Source organism: Hippopotamus amphibius, chromosome 9, assembly GCF_030028045.1.
Source record: "Hippopotamus amphibius kiboko isolate mHipAmp2 chromosome 9, mHipAmp2.hap2, whole genome shotgun sequence".
Taxonomy (NCBI): Eukaryota; Metazoa; Chordata; class Mammalia; order Artiodactyla; family Hippopotamidae; genus Hippopotamus; species Hippopotamus amphibius.
In genome coordinates this window covers 124,922,872-124,939,709 of record NC_080194.1, presented here as the reverse complement: position 1 = coordinate 124,939,709, position 16,838 = coordinate 124,922,872, and the positions used below count along the sequence as shown (strand labels likewise).

The 16,838-nt window shown below is 51.8% G+C and overlaps 2 protein-coding genes across 11 annotated transcripts in view; one reads left to right on the top strand and one right to left on the bottom strand.

The window, feature by feature from the left end:
* Positions 1–48: 48 nt before the first annotated feature.
* On the bottom strand, positions 49–10,992 carry DNAAF8 (dynein axonemal assembly factor 8). Its single transcript, XM_057750866.1, is given in 10 exon segments — positions 49–721; positions 723–852; positions 1,640–1,726; positions 2,192–2,320; positions 3,207–3,348; positions 4,786–4,903; positions 6,511–7,017; positions 9,165–9,293; positions 9,767–9,896; positions 10,854–10,992. Coding segments are annotated over 9 exon segments (1,491 nt in total). The 5' UTR covers positions 9,863–9,896; positions 10,854–10,992; the 3' UTR covers positions 49–568.
* An 808-nt stretch (positions 10,993–11,800) lies between these two features.
* The window catches only part of ANKS3 (ankyrin repeat and sterile alpha motif domain containing 3), a 33,634-nt gene continuing 28,596 nt past the window's right edge, over positions 11,801–16,838 (top strand). For 9 of the 10 annotated variants that reach the window (XM_057750858.1, XM_057750856.1, XM_057750855.1 and 6 more), the window contains exons 1-3: positions 11,801–11,944; positions 12,339–12,436; positions 15,003–15,174. In XM_057750858.1, coding sequence (XP_057606841.1) covers positions 12,415–12,436; positions 15,003–15,174 — 194 coding nt within the window. In that variant the 5' untranslated portion in view covers positions 11,801–11,944; positions 12,339–12,414. Of the gene's footprint in view, positions 11,945–12,338; positions 12,437–14,962; positions 15,175–16,838 lie in introns of all 10 variants that reach the window. The other variant, XM_057750859.1, reaches the window with a different exon arrangement.

Below are 16,838 nucleotides of genomic sequence, written 5' to 3'. Positions count from 1 at the left end.
GTCCACTGGGTGGGTGGGTGGGTGGGTGTGTGTGTGGTGTGGGTGTGAATTTAGGAACACAAAAGAGCAAAAAACATCCAGGACCCAGAAAATCAAGCTAAATTTTTCAAGACCTTTTCAACCCTGAAATTCTCTAAAGAAGTTTTACTTTACTTCAGTTTTATAGTTAAAACAAAGTGAAAAAACTTGTATGATGGAAATAATACATGCACATTAAAGAGAAGAAAATGCAAAAATGGAAAAAGGTGAAAAAGCCTTGTAGTCCCATTATCAGAACAAAACCGTTGTCTTCATGGTGTTTCCTTCTGGTCCCTTTTCAGAGGACTTGCAGCCATTTAATTTGTCATGCTGAATGTACAGGTTTGCACTGGCATCTTTACTCTCTGTGTGTGAAGATGTTCTGACTAAATCTAGCAGCGGGCTGGCGGCAGACCCTCAGTTGGAGGGTCCCTGTGCTGCAAAGGCACATTCTGATGGAAATGGGAGAGTGAGGGGACCACCAGGGCCTCGGGTGTCAGTGGAAAGTCAGATGATCCACTCACCTTCTCAGATATGTTACCGGAGGCATCTACCGTTGGCCCAGAGGAGGCACCAGGACCTCTGTGGCTGTCCCTGGCCCAAGAGGGTCCCCCAGGGCCCTGGGACTTCCTCGTGGGCGTCTGGCCTGGGTGCTCTGCCTCTCAACCCAGAGTGTTACATGTTGCTTCCCCCCCAGGGCTGCATCCGGCTGTATCTCCAAGGGCCTGAGCCTTCTGGATGCTGGGACCCGTGCCGGCAGGCAGCTCGGGCTGAGCTGATGCCTTCCGAAACGCCCAGAGCTGCTGGAGGAGCCGACTCTTCCCCGTGCAGTCCCTGTGACACAAGAGAAGCATCCTCCATCAGTGCCAAGTGGAGCCAACCTCCCAATACTTCGCCACTGAAACAGAACACAAACATAGGAAAGCCAGAGTGCTTCCAGAGCAGGTGTCTGGTTCTCAAGACTAAATAAGTCAGGATTGCGGCCTCCCCGCCCTCCCCAAGTCACAGAGCACGTCAGCATGTTAAAGGCTTCTGGGAGGAAACCTGCATGACACTTCTCAACCCAAGTTTGTCTTCCCTCTTTATTCCTGTAATGCCTAGCCACACACCAAATTGGTGAAATGCTGCATTAGACTCTGACGTTCCCAAAGGGAATTCCAAAAATGACAAAGCATATAATGCAGATTCACCCTGCGACAATGGGGTGACCTCTGCACATCAGAGACCTGAGTCTCCCTGAATTTGACATTTCACTTAATTGACCCAAGCCTTTCGTTTCTGGCTGACAGCCGTCACTAGTCCATCCCTACACTTTCTCTTCACTTCCATTGCTGTCACTAGTAGGAAGCAAATCAATTGGGAGCTGTTTTTCAGAAAAAAAATGTAATCCCTTGAGACCAAGCTAAGGCATTCTTGGGGATGTCTGGAAGACAGCAGGCCAGGCCAGGCGATGCTGGGCTACTCTGCCTGCCTCCCAGACCCGCCCACACTCTCCTGTGCTAGCGCCGTGGGTGCCAGACAGCCAAAAGCACCGGGAAGCACCAGTGTTAACATGTAGGCTGGGGCTTGCTGCTGAGGCCAAGGCGAGCATCTCGGGTGGTGGGAGCCCCCTTTTGGTTACCATAGCCTGGCTGGGCCCTGCTGGTCTCTCTGAGCTGCTGTCTCCTCTTCCCCCTCCTCCTCGCTGTCAGAGGAGCTGGAGCTGGAGCTGCAGGGAGAGGAAAGGTGGGTTCCTCTGGACGTGACCAGTCCACTCCAGCCAGGCATGACTCTCACCAGGGACTTGAACCGCCCACCCAGGTCTCCCTGGTCACCCAAGGCAGGAGGATGGGCAGGCTAGCCAAAGCCAAGCCAGCCGAAACCAAAGGGCCACTGGGCTTCCTGCAAGTGGTGGAGGGACGCAGCCAGGGCCAGGTACCCCAGCCTAGGCTAAGTCTGCTTAGGGCTCCGCCCAGAAAAGATTGCCCTCGGCCCCAGCTTCTTCCCTTCCTGCGGGGAGAGCCTGCTGTTGGCACCCAGTGGGATTGTGGGCCAGGCTCAGTTCCCGACTAAAAGCACTTCTCAAGTGAGCCATGCCCCCAGGACCTGCCTGTCCAAATCCCCCTTCCTCACGAGGCCAGTGTGGCAGCCTGAAGCAGCGGGTTTGCTGCAGGGCTGTCACCGCTCCCCGTACCTTTCCGAGAGCCCCTGGTCTGATGGCTTTGTTGGCCGCAGGTCAATGAAGACTGTGGGAGGCTCCGTTGGACTCCTCAGCCGCGTGTCCTCAGCCAGTGCCTGGAAGCCCAGCTCCCTGGAAGCGCATCTGGGGTGAGAGGAGCTGGGGGGCTGAGTCACTCCCCAGTGATCACTGTGTCACCTGTGCGGGGCTTGGCTGCCACCGGCTGGGCACCCCCATGCAGGACACTGAGGCAGGTCTTGAGAACAACCCTCAAGATTTAGGCCATCGCTGTCCAACAGAACTTTCCATGGTGATCACACATCCTGTATCTGTACTTTCCAGTATGGTGGACACTTGCCAAAAGTATCTATTTAAGTTTACATTTAAGCTACTTAAAATTAAATTAGAAATTCAATTCCTCAGCTGCACTAGCAACATGTAGCCAGTGGCCACTGACTGGACAGTGCAGTGTCCTTTTTACTGGAAAGTTGGGTTGTCAGGGACAGACGCCCACTCCAACTAGGTTGGGCAAGTAGGGGAATTATTGGCTCTCAGATTCCTAAAAAAGGTTGGACAACCAGAGTGTGGGAAGAGTTGGGGTACAGCTGGGACTTAAGGGACCCCAGGGCCCTGTCCCCACCTCTGCCCACCCCACCCCCAAGCTTCAGCCTTTCTCACCACAGCTGGTCTGGCTGGGGTCAGATGCCCAGGGCTGGTCCAGTCAATGGTGGCCAGAGGGGCAGGCCATCCTCTGGGGAGGCTGCATGGACGGTGAAGGGAGGGTTCCCATGGGGTGGGGAAAGAGCAGGTGCTTTGGGGCTTGAGTCCCAGCTCTGTCACTTATGTCCTGGGCAAGTCAACCTCTCTGAGCCTCAGTTTCCCTGTCTGTAAAATCGGGGTAATGGTGGCACCTACCTGATCATGTTCTTGAGATGAAAGAGAAATACACATAAGTGCCCCACCCATAAATGAACGCCCCATAAACGCTGAGAGAAGCGGATTCTAGAGAGGACGGGTTAACAAATCCCACCTGCTTCTGGCCTCCCGCGGCTTGGTGTCCTGGGGCACGTCAGAAGGCACCCTCCAGGTAGAGGAAGAGGCTCTGGACTGCGTGGCACACAGGAGGGTGAGTCGCTCCATGAGCCTGTCCTGGGTGCTTGGCTCAGTGTGGTCTGTGGGGAGAGGGGGAGCAACTTAGTGGCGGTGCGGCCCCCCTTTGACTCATAGCAGCCTGAGCCTCAGGACCCCTCACGTGGACGTGCCTGGGTTTGTGCATGGAGACAGGCCGGGGGCCAGGGGAGGCGCAGCCCGCCCTCTGCTGCTCACAGCCTTTGTGTGGCACCCCGTCCAGCTTAGCAGGGCGAGGGGCACTGACCTCGTGAGCAGGGAGCTGTGTGTGAGCCCCGGGAAGCAAGGGTGACCTCCTGTTAACAGTGTAGAGCATGTCCTCGCTCCCGTCCCACTTGTCAGAGGGAACCATTGGTAACAGGGCTGTTTGCTTTTTTTTTTTTTTTAAATAGCAACAGGATCATCCTCTATAGATTTTTTTTCACTGAATGTATCTTACATCTTTCTGTGTTGAGATAGAAATGGATGGATGGATGGGTGGATTCCCTTTGTTGAAGTGCAGAGAATTCTTTGGTTGACTGATTAGTTGGACTCCTACTGAATACTGAATGTGGTTTGCTTCCACTTTTTCACAAGCATGAATGCTGCAGTGAACATCCGTGAGGGTGTGTTTAGGACAGACTTTAGAAGTGGAATAGCTTAATCAAAGGCTTATGTGCCTTTAAATGGTGAAAAGGTTCTGTCACATTGCCCACCAAAAGGGGGCACCAACCACAGCCCCCCAACTCTGCCACACCATGCAGGAGGATGAATTTCTCTATATCCTGTTCTAAGGGGTTAAATTACAAACAAAACCCTTTTTAAAAAATCACCAGGTCCAATAAAGAGCTAAAAAAAATAATTATAAAATAAATAAATAAATAAAAGCAAAGCACCAGGGGCCTCAGCCACAAAGGAGCTTTTGCTCTGGAACCAGAGGCCTGGAACCCCACAGCTCCTTTGCCTCAGACCTGCCTCCACTCACCTTTGTGGGCCAGAGTGGCCAGGAGGGGATGGGGAACTTTATGAAACCACCCAGAGCCAGGCTACAAGTGCAATGAAGGAGTCATCCCTGTCTTTGTTTGGTAAACACAGAGGCAGTGGAAGCAGGACTCTGTTTAGGAGCTGGCTGAAGGGGTGCAAAATGCGGGATTACTTTATTCCCAGAAAGAGAGGCAAGTCTGAGGAGGTGGGGAGGAAGAATAGGCAGGGACTCTGTCTGAAAGGGTCTCCTCTCGTATCCCCAAGGCCTGGTCCACCCTGGCACGTAGCAGGCAGTACATATGTAATAGATGGATGAATGAGTGAGTCAGTGATGAATGAATGGATGGATGGATGACGTCTTGTGTCCTGGGTGTTCAGGACGGTGAGGGCCCAGCAGCAGAGAGGACATGGCGAGCTGCTGGGCTGACCGTGCCCAGCCCACTGCCCTATTTTATTGGGAGGCCCTGAAAGGAGCTGCTTGTGGGGATGCACTTGGGCCCCAGTGCTCACAGTCAGACCTTGGCCCTGGAGGTGGTCCGCTGCCCGCCACATGGCTGCAGGAGCACCATCTCCCCGGTCCTCTTCTCGCCCTGTCAGACTCTGAAGGACTTGATCCAAATCCCACTCTTCAAGTTGCTGAAATAATTAAAGAGGTGATTACGAGGCTGCTGCAGGGTCCTGGGGACAAGAGCGTCAAATTTCAAAGCTGCCATGACCCATGGAGGCTGTCCTGGGATGTCTCCGGCAGAAACCAGGGCTGAGATGCGGCGGCTGCTCACCCACCGCCACTCACCCACCCCCGCATGGGACCGCCTCCGTGAAGGCAGATGGGGCCTGTCTTTCTTGCCACCCCCTTCCCAGGCCTTTTTTAGGCCATACTTTCGTTTCTGGCACAAAGATGTTGTTTGACTTGAAGGAAATTCAGTGTCATTTTAAAACTATTTAGGTTCATGCAGGTTTAGAATGTTGGGAGGTTAAAACATTTTGCTCTTTAAGAAATGGATTGTTCCGGGCAAGTGCTAGGACTAGAGGGCTCAGAAGAGGGCTGTGGGGGCGGTGGTGTGACGGGGCGGGGGCGGCTGGGACGTTGATCAGGAATTAGTATTTCTTGTACATGGCCTTGCAGCTCCTTGTAGCCCCATAGGGGAGTACAAATAAAGGGATTCAAGGAAAGAATGGAATTGATAGGGTGGAATTGGTAGGAGGGACCTCCACGGACACCTTGATGTCAATTTTTTCTAAGTTAAGAAAATTTGTCAAGGCAAAAAAGTTTTTTGATGTTTCAGTGTCATGTGGGAGCATATTCTAAGGAGCCCATCTTTCTAGGGGAGGGCTGGTATGCATGGGTGACCAGGGCTCACCTGTTTTGACAATTTTGTAAAACTGACAAGTGCGATGGTTTTCTTTTCTGTCCATTCACGCAGCTAACCCCAAAGGTACCAGTTCTGTTGCCCTGTGGGTGCTGACCTATCGTACTTCATGTAGCAATTTAATCTCTGCATCCCCCCCCCCCATGTAGAAAAGCCCAGTTTCTCATAATCTCTTTGAATCGGCTTTGTCATCTTGCTGGTTCCCTGGTTAATGAGCTAAAAACAGCGTAAACAGGGGCTCACTATTTGTATGAGAACGAGGGCTTGAAGATTTTGAGATTATGTTTTGTCAAAGTCTGTTCTCTATCTCATATCTTCACAATCATGCTTGGGATTAGTATTCTTTTTTCTTTTTCTTTTTTTTTAAGAACACGGGTCTCCTTGCTCTTCCTTGTTCACTTTAACTCTGTCTGAGGATGGTCTGTCAGATAGGTAGGACTGCCTGCCTGAGGTGGGCCTGGTGCCATGGACCTAAGGTTGTTGCTGTAGACTGAATCTCTGTGTCCCTCCAAAATTCATGTATTGAAATCCTAACCCCCAATGTGATAGTATTTGGAGGTAATTAGGTCATGAGGGTGGAACTCTCATGAATGGGATTAGTGCCTCTATAAAGGAGACCCCAGAGAGCTCCCTCACCCTTTCCAAATGAACCAGGAAACATGCTTTCCCCAGACACCAAATGTGATGGAGCCCTGAACTTGGACTTGCAGCCTCCAGATGGTGAAAAATGAATTTTTGTTGTTTAAGCCCCCCATCTATGGGATTTTTGTTATCATGGCCCAAAGAGACTAAGACAGGCGTAGTGGGCTGGCCCTTGAGTTGGCCTGGGGAGGACCAGTGCCCCAGGGAAGCCCGGGCTGGGGGAATTCCTACCTGGAGGGAGAGCACGGGCAGTCCCCCTGGGGGCCCCTCCAGTGGCATTTCCGAAGCATCAAAGGGCTTCTTCTTCACTTGGTTCCAATCATGACAGGCTGGGTCCCGGGCATCCCAGGTGACTTTGTGGAGTATGTCTTTCTCAATCATCTTCCTTCTCTCCCTCCGGAGGGCTCTGCGGTCTGCAGAGTCTGAGCCCTCCCAGGCCTGTGAGGCAGGGCCTGGGGGCTCTGTCTGCAGGCCTGCTTCCTGAGTGGGGAGGGTGGCCTCTCCCTGTGGCCCCTGGCGAGGACTCTGTGATGTGCTGGTGTTGAAGGCCGTACCCCCATTGTCATCCTGCCACATGGGGGTCTCCGCAGGCATCCTGAGAAGAGAGCTGCTCTTGCCACAGCTTTGCCAAGGCCTTCCAGGGGCCCTTGCTTCCAGAGAGGGCGACTCCTGGGGCCGGGGCCATGCGTTCCACTCCCCCCAGGGTTCTGTGGCAGATTCCACAGGCACCGCAGCCAGCTATGGGGGAGACAGGCATCCTCAGTTAGCAGCCTCAAAACATATATCAGGGAGTTTTTGTGTGTGATAAGATGTGTATAAAACATAGAATCTGCCATGTGAACCATTTTTAAATGTACAGTTCAGTGGCGTGGAGTATATCATAAAGTTGTGCAACCATCACCACTGTCTATTTCCAAAGCTTTTTCATCACCCTGAACAGAAACTCTTTATCTTCCCTCCCTAGCCCCTGGTTAACTCTCATCTACTTCCTGTCTCTGTGGGTTTGCCTGTTCTAGATCTATCATAGGAGTGGAATCACACACTATTTGTCTTTTGTGTCCTTCCATTTAGCTTAGTGTTTCCAAGGTTCACCTATGTTGCAGCATGTGTCAGAACTGCATTCCTTTTCATGGGCAAATAATATTCCGTTGTGTGGATGGACCTCATTGTGTTTATCCATTTTGTCTGCTGATGGACACTTGGGTTGTTCCCACCTTTTGGCCAGTGTGAACAGGTGCACAGCTGTTAGAGGCAGACAAGATGAGACCCAAGCTCTTTGTCTCCAGTGCGAGCCCACAGCCTCAACCCCTGTGAGTTGGAACAGACTTTCCCATCCTAGGTTAAAAAATAATTGTCCAGAAGAGTTGCCAAGGTAATTGCAGAAATGAAGAAAACACAAAATAAGGTGATGTGGACGTGGTTCCAGCTGAACTAACCAGGGGACTTGGCAGCCCTGGCAATTCTCCTGTTTGGGGTTATTTCAGATATATTTCTCGGCATGGCTGAGGACGTGGGTGACTTCTGTCATGGTGCTGGGAGGGGACATGCCCTGGCTCTGTAAGATGAGCCTGTGTCAGTGCTTGCACTCAGAACTGCAGAGTCTCGGCATGCACCCACTCTATCCCAACACCAAGCTCCAGCATGGCTTCTGGCAGCGTAAGCCTGTGTCCCTAGGGTGACCCCAGCCCCCCATTAAAATGCCTGCCTGAGAAAGCCCCACGCTGCCAGGAGAATTTACTGTTTGTTCTAGCCAACACCTGATGATGGCCCCGACCTCCTTTTCTTAGAGCATTTACTAAAAAGGCCTTATAATTGTGACTACATGTCTCTTACAAACCAGAAGAGTCTCTCACAGACCTGAGAGTCATCTCTTTGAAATGCACTCATCAGGAAGGACAGGGCCTCTGGCTCCCTTCCTTGTGAGAGGATAGACTCCTGACTCCCACACCTGCCAGATGGCAGACACATCTGGCCTAACTGCATCTTCACTGATCGGCTCTGTGTAATTTTTCACTTTTCTGACTCTACTGAGCCCCTAACCCCATTCTCCCTTTGAAACACCCAGTCACCTTTGCACAAATCAGACGGTGCTCAGCTCTTTCCCCTGCTGTCAGTAGTTACCGAATAAAATCTTCCACTGCTTAAACTAAGCATCAAGCTATTAGCTTTAGATAAGAGTTCTTGGTCTTACCTGGGACCCTGGGAAATGGGGAGACAAGAAGATGGAAAATTTATTCTGACATTTGGCAATGAGCACAACTAAGATACTTAGGTACAGAGCATTCTGCGGCATTTTCTAATTATTTTCTGTGTTCATCTCACCTCCCCCATCAGGGGCACCTCTTACCTCTGAATTCCCACTGTTGCCCTTATTCAGTCAATAAATGTTTAGGGAGTGCAAGATTTTGTGAGGAGCTAGATAGTGCTGAAGCCAGCTGAGTTGAGGGAGGCTCAGGTCAAAACAGGACAGCTGGAAGGTGTGTGTGTGTGTGTGTGTGTGTGTGTGTGTGTGTGTGTGTGTGTGTGTGTGTGTGTGTGTGTGTGTGTGTGTGTGTGTGTGTGTGTGTGTGTGTGTGTGTGTGTGGTGAGGGGTCAGAGAGAAGAGCAGGGGGCAAAATCAGACAGAAAATCAAGTCCCTATCCCCAGCTCCAAGTGTTCTGGGCTCCTGGGAGCATGACGTGCACTAGGCCCTAAGAGGTTTGGTGTCTGAACTCTTTGGGTTGTACCTGGAGAAAGGCCTGGGTGTGCAGAGATGCTAGACCAGGGGTTTAACCTCTTTAGACCCACATTGCTGTTAGAGTCCAGTGAGGGCCATGGACACCCACACCCACACCCTCTTCTGCCAGAAGGGTCCTGGCTTTGTGGATCCCCGGATTCCACAGACCTCAGGAGGAGACCAAGAGGAAGTGACACAGGCCCCATCAGGGTCTTCGGCCAGTTCCTCTGACAAATCTGGGATCAGGGCGGTTTGATTTCGCTGGAAGATGAACAGCTCCTCTTCCTCGCAGTCTGACTGTGGACAAGTGAGAGGGCTCTTGGATTATAGGGCAGCAGGTAGGGCTACGAGGCCTTCAGCTTCCGCCCACTCGCCCTGCCCTGCTGCTTTCCAGCTGTCTGGCAAGACCAGTTCTCTTCCAAAGGGCTTGTGGTGGCTGATTCCTGCTGCTGACTTAGAAGTGGGCTCAGCAGCACCACCTGGTGGAGGTGAGATCCAGGGCGCCCAGTTCTGCACGTACCTGCCACCCCTAAGACCTTGCGTACAGCAGCTGCTCACTTAATGTCTGGCACTGAATGAACAGGGCTGTGAGGTGACAGCTGAAAGAGCAGAGTCTGGCCCTCCCCGTCCTCTGCAACAGGGAGCCTTGGTGCTTCACGTACATGACATTGAGCTAAGCTCCAAAGCTGTCCTTGGTCAGCATCACGTTTGTCATGGGAAGAAAATGCAGTGGGGGCTTAGGAAGACATAGGAAAAAGGCACTTGCTTACCAAGGAGGAATCTGAGTCCAGAGATGGGAGCTGCTCAAGGATGGCGTCCCAGGGATTGGGCAGCAAGGGCCCCACATCTTTGTCATGGGATGCCATGGGATGCTTCTCAGCGTGCCATCATCCAAGGAGCCTTACAGAAGACATGGAGTGAGGTGAGAGGGTCCAGGAGCAAACGGTCAAGAACTCAGGGGGCTGCCTTTTAAAGTCATATACCATCCCTTGCCTTGGGGGTTGAAAACAGATTGGGAGACCACCCACCCCATCTCCCTTCTAGTCTGCAGGTTCCTGTTACTGAGTGCCAGGCAGTGTGTGTGTGTGTGAGCGCGCGCACGCGCGAAGTGCAGTATGGAGCCTACAGATGTGTGTATATAGTGATATTTTATGATGATATATAGGCATATGTGTTGATAATGATATATGTACTTGATATGTAGGTATATGGATATGAAATACAGAATGATAGATACATCTGTATGATATATAGATATATGTAAGCTATATATATCCCATATAACATAGATACTATTGTTATCTACATTTATAGGCTCAGAGAGGTTATATTATTGGTAAAGCAAAGACAGAATTTGTATCAAAGTCAGAGGGGATTTCAAGCCCTTGCTGCTGTTTACTGGGCCCTTACAACTTAACAGACTAGAGACATTTTGGAGTCCCCAGGACACGTTTTTTGGAGTTGACACTCAAATTAACCCTCTATACCCAGGAACTTAGCCAACACCCCCCTTTTGTATCCCAGAGTCTAACAGAAGGCCCGGTCCCTCAGGAGTCAAGGGAGCTTAGAAATGTGGGGTGATGGTACTTCACAGCCAGTGTCTGGAGAGTACTTGCAGCCTGAGAGGCCTCTGTAACTATAAAATGGAAAAATAACATTCCTGCCCCAGCCCTGGCCCTCATCAGGGAAGCAGCAGGAGAGGTGAGTGGGGGTTTCTTGCTTTTTCTGTGCTCACGGGAGTGCGGGCAGGAGCTAGATGCACCCTGACGTGGGAACAGCAGGGTGGGGACACATCTGGTATATACATAATGGGATGTTCTCCCGCTGCAGGGCAGATCAGAGGGCAATGAGACTCACCCGGGTGAAGGGGACTACCAGAGACTGATAAGTTCTCCAGGAGAACAAGGCAATAGGCGAGGAAAAGGCATTACAGCCTTCGGGAAGAGCACGTAAGAGCTCAGAGGAGTGAAAAGTGCCCAACACGTGAGGGAAGAAGTTTCCAGTTGCTGGAATATGCGGTGCAAATGGACCAGATCGTGAAGGGTCCAAAACGCCAGGTTGAAGAGCTTCGCTCACCCAGCTGACTAAGGTTACGCCGAACGCTACAGGAAACAGCAGCTCCACTCCCTCCGAATCCTGACTCAGTCTCCACGTCCGTTTCTTGGCTGCAGCCCGTTAGCCCCGCCCATGGCCCCTCCTGCCGCCCGACAGCCGGTTGTTATGACAACCAGACGCCAACGTCCTCCCGGGTCAGGCTTTTAAATTCTAAAGCTCGGAAGCAGGAAAATCCATCTTGCGTCCTCCCACCGACCCCCAGCTCTTTCCTCCAACCCCTACCCCGTCCCACTCCCAACATTTATCTCCGCAGCTGCAGCAGGCCCTTGGCCGTTCACTTCCAGCCTCCGCCTCTCCTCCCCGCGTGGTCCTCACAGAGATATAAACAGCCTCCAGCGCGTCCCTCTAGTCGTGTTCTCCCCTTTGGGTCGCGGCGCAATTACTGAGGCTGTCGTTGCCTTCGAAATCCCGGCTCAGAAGAGTCTTACATTTGGGCTACCAGCTCCTTCCCACCCCCCGCTCCTCTTTCGGGACTTGGCGCGTCCTGCCTCTCCTGAAACACGATTGGTTACCCTGGCCAGCGGAGGGGCGGGGCAGGGCGAACTCCCACTGCTCATTGGCTGTCGGGGGCGTCACACAGCGAGCCGGGCGAGCTGACAGGAAGGTCCGGGTGCGCCGGCAGCGGGCCCGGGGACCGGCGAGCGTCCCGGCGTGCTCCGCGCCTCCTGCAACCACTTCCGGGGCGGGAGCGGGGCCGCTGAGTCCGCGCGCTGTGGCGGCGGCCGGCGCGGAGGTAGGCGGGCGGGTGCGGCCGAGGGAGCTCGGCGCTGAGCGGACGCGGGTTGGCGGCGGCGGCAGCCCAAGGGCTGCCCGGGGCCCGAGACCCAGCGCAGGTAGGCTCCGCGGCGGCCCGGCCCTGCCTGGTGCCCGCACCTGCTGTGCGCTCGCGGGGCGTCCCAGCCGCGCGGCTGGCTCGCCACGTGAGTTTAAGACTCTGAGCGTCCGCTTTGCCGCTGGGGAGCGGGGATGGTAAAGCCACGTGCGGTGTAGGGTTACTGGGAGGCGGCGGCTGTGCTTGGGTAGTTCCCTAGGTTACCCTCCCCAGGGCCTGAGAACGAGGTTGGGATACCCCCGGCCAGCGGAAGGCCCACGCCCCGGGGCGGGACGCGGGGCCTTCGGGCTTTTACAGACCTCCTCCCTGTGGGCGTGATGGTCACCACCAACGTCATTTTTTGTTGTTTTTTTTTTGGTTTGCTTTAAAAGTAACAGATACTTAGCATTTTACAGAATGGACAGAACACGAAGGAAAATTAAGAGGTCGCATTCCTAGTGCTACTTCCTGGAGACAAATTCTGGAAGCGATATGCAAAAGATTTCCTATAAGTGTACGTGATATATGCGTGCATATAATTTTGTTCATAACAAATAGCGTCATTGTAAGAGCGTCTCGCATGTGGCAGGGTGATAAAGGAAGTAATAGTAGCGTAATGGTCCCTTGGCATCCGAGTTCTCCCTCTGTGGGCTTCTTGAGTGGGAGTCTGATTCTGATTGCCCCTCAGCGTTCTGCAGGTGTCAGGTGAGACTCCAATAACAGGAGAGAGAACGTGGGTCGCACCCTGGAGGAGGCATTTGGAGGAGAAGAAACGCACCCAGAGACGGCTTGAGGGGTGTATTGAAAGGAGCGCTGAACTGGCACTCAGCTTATTGGTATTCTTATCCTGGCTCAGTGGCCAGGACTGTCAGCTTGGGGGTTGCCACCTGCAAAGTGAGAGAGCTGGTTGCTCTCAGGCCCTGCCAGTGTGGAGAGGTGGTTCCAGCAAGCAGGGCTTTGCTCTGAACTTTGTTACACACGCTTTGGCCAAGGGCCTACAGATTCTTTGTCCCCCAGGTTGCTGACTTGTTTGTTGTTTGGCCATCTTGGCTGTCATCTCGGGCTTGGAAGCGTTCTTTAGTAGAGATTGAGATGCTAATGGCATCTGTGAATCGCTGTGGTACCTTTAGGCCATCTGAATTGGAAGTAATTTTCTTTGTTTCCTCCTTCTCTTCCTTTTCTACACTTTGGTCCTTGTTCTTTCCCACACAAGTAGAACAGGAGATGGATGTCACTCTTGGAAGCTGATGACTTGGGCTTGATTGGTTAGGATTCCTAGAATGAAGGGCTCTTCATCTTGCTATTGTCCCATCTCGGGGAAGGTGTCACCCAACAAATTTACCAATCTATCCCATTCCCCCTCGTCTCTCCCACTTTCAAGAGATGCATAGCTAGATTCCTAGTCAGTTAACCTTTGCTGAACACTGGTGACATTCTGGTTTCTGTGCTGGGGCTTTCTTTCCATTATTTTCCAAAATTTGTTTTTAAAAATTTATATACAGTAAATATGCTTATTTTGGTGTGCAGGTTTATGAATTTTGATAAATGTATAGAGTCATATGTCCATCAGTCAAGATACTGAACAGGTCCATCACCCACAAACTCCCTCTTGCAGTCCCTTTGTGGGCCCCCACCCCTCACCCTTATTACCACTGATCTATTTGCCAACCCTTTAGTTTTATCTTTTTTTATATTTAAAATATTTATTTTAAACATATGCACTTTTATTGTATGGCATACAGGATCTAAGTTCCTGGACCAGGGATGAAATCCATGCCCCCTGCATTGGAAGCACGGAAACCTAACCACTGGGCAGCCAGGGAAGTCCCCCCCTTCAGTTTTATGTTTTCTAGAAAGTTCTGTAAATGAATCATACAGTTGGCAGCATTTTGAGTCTGGCTTCCACTTTGCATAATGCATTTGAGATTTGTTCATCATGTGTTATGTGTATCAGCTGTTCATTCCTTTTGCTTATGGCCAAGTAGCGTCCCATTGTGTGGACGTGCCACTGTTTGTCCATTCTTCCATGTGTTTGGGTTTTTTTTTGTAACTTTTTTTTTCTTTTCTTTTTTTTTCAAATTTATTTTATTGGCTGTGTTGGGTCTTCGTTGCTGCACACGGGCTTTCTCTAGTTGCAGTGAGTGGGGGCTACTCTTCATTGTGGTGCATGGACTCATTGTAGTAGCTTCTCTTGTTGCAGAGCATGGGCTCTAGGCACATGGGCTTCAGTAGTTGCGGCATGTGGGCTCAATAGTTGTGGCTCATGGGCTCTAGAGCACAGGCTCAGTAGTTGTGGTGCATGGGTTTAGTTGCTCCGCGGCATGTGGTATCTTCCTGGGGCAGGGATCGAACCCGTGTCCCCTGCATTGGCAGGCAGATCCTTACCCACTGCACCACCTAGGAAGTCCCTTCCATGTGTTTTTAACCACAGTCCTTTGAAATATCATGTCCCCAGTAAACAGTGAGGAACTAGGGGTTGAAGATGCTAAGTAGCAAAGCTAAATTTTGATCTAATTCCAAGTCTGAGGTTCTTTTTTACCACATCTGAGAGCTGATTTGGTCCACTGACCCAATTCCCATTTCTCTACTGCCCATCCAAGAGGTTGTCAGGCTGCATGAGTTCCTGGAGGACTCCCTTTCTAGAATGGGGGGGCATGGGGATTGATGGAGAAAAATAGGCACCACAGTTTATGACTCACGATATGTGCTCTTCTTTTTCTGTCTAGTGACAAGCTCACCAGTACTAGCATGATGGAGCTGCCCAAACCATACCGTTTTTTTGTCTTTTTGGCTGCGCCGTGAGGCGTGCAGGATCTTAGATCCCCAACCAGGGATGGAACCCGGGCCCCCTGCAGTGGAAGCGCGGAGTCCTAACCACTGGACAACCAGGGAATTCCCACATACAGTGTTTATTGAAAGGAAGTTGTCTGGTCAGTCCCAGGAGCTGGGTGCAATAGGCAGCAGTCTGCTAGGGCAGTGACAAAGCTGTCTGCTGCAGGCAGGATTGTGACCATCCTGTTTCATTCCATGTAACTACCAGGAAGGAAAGACCTAACCAACCCCGGTGCCTCCCTCCACAGCGATGTCGGAGCTCAGCGATGAAGCCAGCGAGCCGGAGCTGCTGAACCGCAGCTTGTCCATGTGGCATGGGCTGGGTGCGCAGGTCAGCCGGGAGGAGCTGGCCGTCCCCTTGGATCTTCACACAGCGGCTTCCATTGGCCAGTATGAAGTGGTGAAGGAATGTGTGCAGCGGTAAGAGATCTGGGGAGATGTTCCTTCTTCTTGGATTTTTGAGCTCCACGGTTCAGATCCCAGGTGGAGACTTCAGGGAGCTAGCGGGGCCTTGCTCGCAGCTGTAGCCATTTAATCCTCAGGTAGATGAACCACGGCTTCCCTTGGGCCATTGTCAGGGATGATTTATGCTGGACGCCAATAAGGAAGACAGTTTTGATTCTGAGGAAGAAAAAAGCAGATTAAACTTTTTTTCATAGGCTTAGAAGCTTTTCATTTCAGGCTTACTTCAACCAGAGTAATTTTATGGTTTTCACTAATTGCAGAAATGCTCAAACAAAACAAAAATAAAGATGGAAATAACACCTATGGCCTTATTTCCCTAGAAGCTTCATTTTAATCCCTTGTGCCATCCTCTCCCCTCTAGCTTCTGCCCTAGAAGAGGAGGTGGGGTTGTCCCCACCTGGAGGATTGCACCTCACTCACCACCCACACGCCCTTTTCACTGATCTTATGTGCATATCAGGTCTTGATACATAGCAGTGCCCCTTAGTGCCTTCCTGTTCCAAGTACAGTTTAATACTCAATGTAATTTTTGGAAAGGGATCCGTCTTCTCATTTCCACCCACTTTGTCCACCACACTTTGTGCTCACCGTTACCATCTCATTGATAACTTGGTGAAACAACCTATGTCCATGCCTACCTGGGCCTTTCTAGTTCCAGTCTGGGGAGCCAGAGCAGAGCCTCGTGGAAGCCCCATTCCTGGCTCCCAGGTCATAGCCATCACTTACGAGCATCTGGGCAGCTGGTTCCCCTGTACCAGGTGGGTGTGCAGGCAGCACATCCCCCAGTGGGTCACCATGACCCCACCTATAGCTCTGCTCCTTTAACATTCTCAGGCTTTTAAGGCTTTGGGTGTGCTGTTAAAATGCACAGTCCAGAACAGCTCTAGGAAGTGTTTGTGTTCTGATTGGGGTTGTGACACCTGCTGAGACCAAGGCAGGTGCACAGTGAACACCGGGGACCCAAGGGGGGTTGGAGGGTTCAGAAGGGAGGATTCGGCTGAAGGGGGTTGAGAGAGCCCCAGGGACACTCTGCGAAGTTGGGGGGCAGGGGGATTTCTCCTTGTCCATGTGGGAGCACGTGTGGTGAGGATGAGCTGGTCTCCACGAGGCTCTCCCAGCCAGCAGCTGCCCCTGTGTTCTTGGGATCAGGATCTGTGGAATGGCTGCCTGGGTCCAATGCCAGGATCAGTAGAAGCTGCTGGTGAATGGAAACTAATTGTCTGGTGTAGCTTAGCGTGTGTACCTAGGAGAGGCACAAACTGCGTAGTCCATTATCGCTTCGTCCCTCCACTGGAGGCAAGGATTGTGGAGGAGGAAAGACTGGAGCATGAACCAGGCAGGATGCTCCTGGGAGTGGGTGTTATTTCTGTGCCCCGACCCCAGACTCTGGGTTGGGGAGCCCATACTGTTTTTTCCTGTGGGAAACACTTTCCCAGAATTGTAATGGAAATCAGTGAGAAAGATAGGATTCCCTGGTTACGGATTTTCCAAGAATGTTTCTCTAGGGTGGGGTGACAAAGGAGAAATTGTCCATTGTCTGAGTCCCCTCCTCTTTCATCTCCCCCCAGCAGTGGACTAGTGGACTCCAGTCTGTTGGTGGAGGGCTGTCAAGGCTCCAG